At 35.8% G+C, this 1,816-nt stretch overlaps 1 protein-coding gene across 1 annotated transcript; it reads left to right on the forward strand.

Annotated features, from left to right (window-relative positions):
• Nucleotides 1-52: 52 nt before the first annotated feature.
• Tsp_12658 (conserved hypothetical protein) lies at nucleotides 53-1,457 on the forward strand. Its single transcript, XM_003368582.1, has 2 exons — nucleotides 53-108; nucleotides 1,112-1,457. The coding sequence occupies exons 1-2, from the start codon at nucleotides 53-55 to the stop codon at nucleotides 1,455-1,457; spliced, it is 402 nt and encodes a 133-aa protein (XP_003368630.1).
• The last annotated feature ends 359 nt before the right edge of the window (nucleotides 1,458-1,816 follow it).

The raw sequence follows: 1,816 nt of genomic DNA on the forward strand, positions 1-1,816 counted from the left end.
CCGGTTCTAGCAACGCAGCTAATTTGTGGAAAATATGCTTTTTCAACAAAAAATGGCATTCTTGCGTAAAGAGATGTCTCGTGAAAGATTTTGTTCGGAGCTTGTGACGTTTGGAAAACGGGAAAGAATGGGCTTCCATCGAAAATCAGCTAATTTATATTGGGCAGCTCTTTGAGTTGGCAACGGGGCGGGAAAAGAGAAAAGGATACTGTAAGCTCCCCCCCCCCCCCCCAAACTTGACATCGATTCGATCGCAAAAAAATGGATGGGTGGCAATTGTTTTGAATTTTTGAAAGTATATTTTTTCACATTCATTTAATTATTATCTCAATAATTTTAACATCTGAATAATGTTTATCAGTAACTACTGTGAAAAATAACCTTCGTATCGTCAGTATTCACTTTGGGATGATTAATTTAGAAATTTATTAATGAAAAATCATTTTTACAGTATCACATTTTGCAATTCAAGTATCTTGAAAGCCCATGATCAAAACAAGTACATAAAGAACAAAGGAGAAAGATTCTTTTTAAATTCTCTTAACTGTTGGTATTGAATAATTGCTGACAATTTCGTATGATGACATTTAGTTTTTTTTATTTTGAAAACGGCCTAAAGTTTGATAAAAGATTTTGTTTTATTCCAGAGTTCGTTGCAATAAGCTGTTAATTTTGTTTTCAATTTTAATTAGCACTGTTAAATTATTTTGTAACTGTTGTTGAATTATACCACAGATACTGAAATTTTGGTTATACGTTTCTTGTAAACTTTTGTCCAATAAGTCGTGACTTTCATGTAGCAACCAGTAAGAAGACTGCTTTTTGGAATTTTTCTTTACTGGCTTTTGTACTAACGTTGATCTTGATTGATTAAACGTTGATAATTGTACATCAATAAAACAGCATTGAAATCAGCGTACTTTTTCAAAGTCTCTCTATAAAATATCACATTGTTGTATATTTTATTTTATTTTTTATTTTTTTTGCACCCCACTAAAAAGTAAACATTAATGTTTACTTTTTGCACGCATAAATTTGTGTTTATTTAGAATTTCACAAAGGCGGTTGTGGAAGCGTTTAAAATTCTCCATCAACAGGGTCTGATTTACAGAGATTATCGCATTGTGAATTGGTCGCCGTATTTTTGTTCGGTCATATCAGACATTGAAGTGCAGCTACGTTATGTTGAACAACCGACCGAAATTACAGTCCCCGGTAGAATTGAGCCAGTTTTTTTTGGTCGGATGTATTTTATCAAATATCCGCTGGAGAATCCAACAGCGGAAGATGAATTTGTTATCGTGGCTACCACTAGACCGGAGACGATACCGGCCGATCAAGCTATTGCCGTACATCCTGAAGACCCGAGGTACGGGCATTTGATAGGTCTTCGGGTCAGAAATCCTTTGCTGCCTGGAAAGCTGTTGCTGTTATATACGACTGCGAGTATTGGATAATTGTGATGAATTTTACTTGCGTGTAATTGATGTTCGATTTATGTGTGCTTGTGATTTCCGTGCTGATTATTCATTCGAGAGTTATTAGCTGATGTGTTGAAACCTACTGTCCCACTATTGGTTTGTCGCATGTTGACATAGCGCGTTACCATGGTCTGATGATTCAAATATCAGATATCATCGATCGTCTCAAATTTGTTGCCTGTTGAAATTATGAACTGTGGAATCGGGCAGGATTTATTCATACGATGCGCAGAACTAGTGCTTACTATTGACTTGAGTAAACGAGATGTACATCATATAGCAAGACCCCAACGCTAGTGATATCCAGCATAATGCTCAAACCCAGCTGACTTGGC

The sequence above is a fragment of the Trichinella spiralis genome, assembly GCF_000181795.1.
Source record: "Trichinella spiralis strain ISS 195 chromosome Unknown Scfld2232, whole genome shotgun sequence".
NCBI classification, from domain to species: Eukaryota; Metazoa; Nematoda; class Enoplea; order Trichinellida; family Trichinellidae; genus Trichinella; species Trichinella spiralis.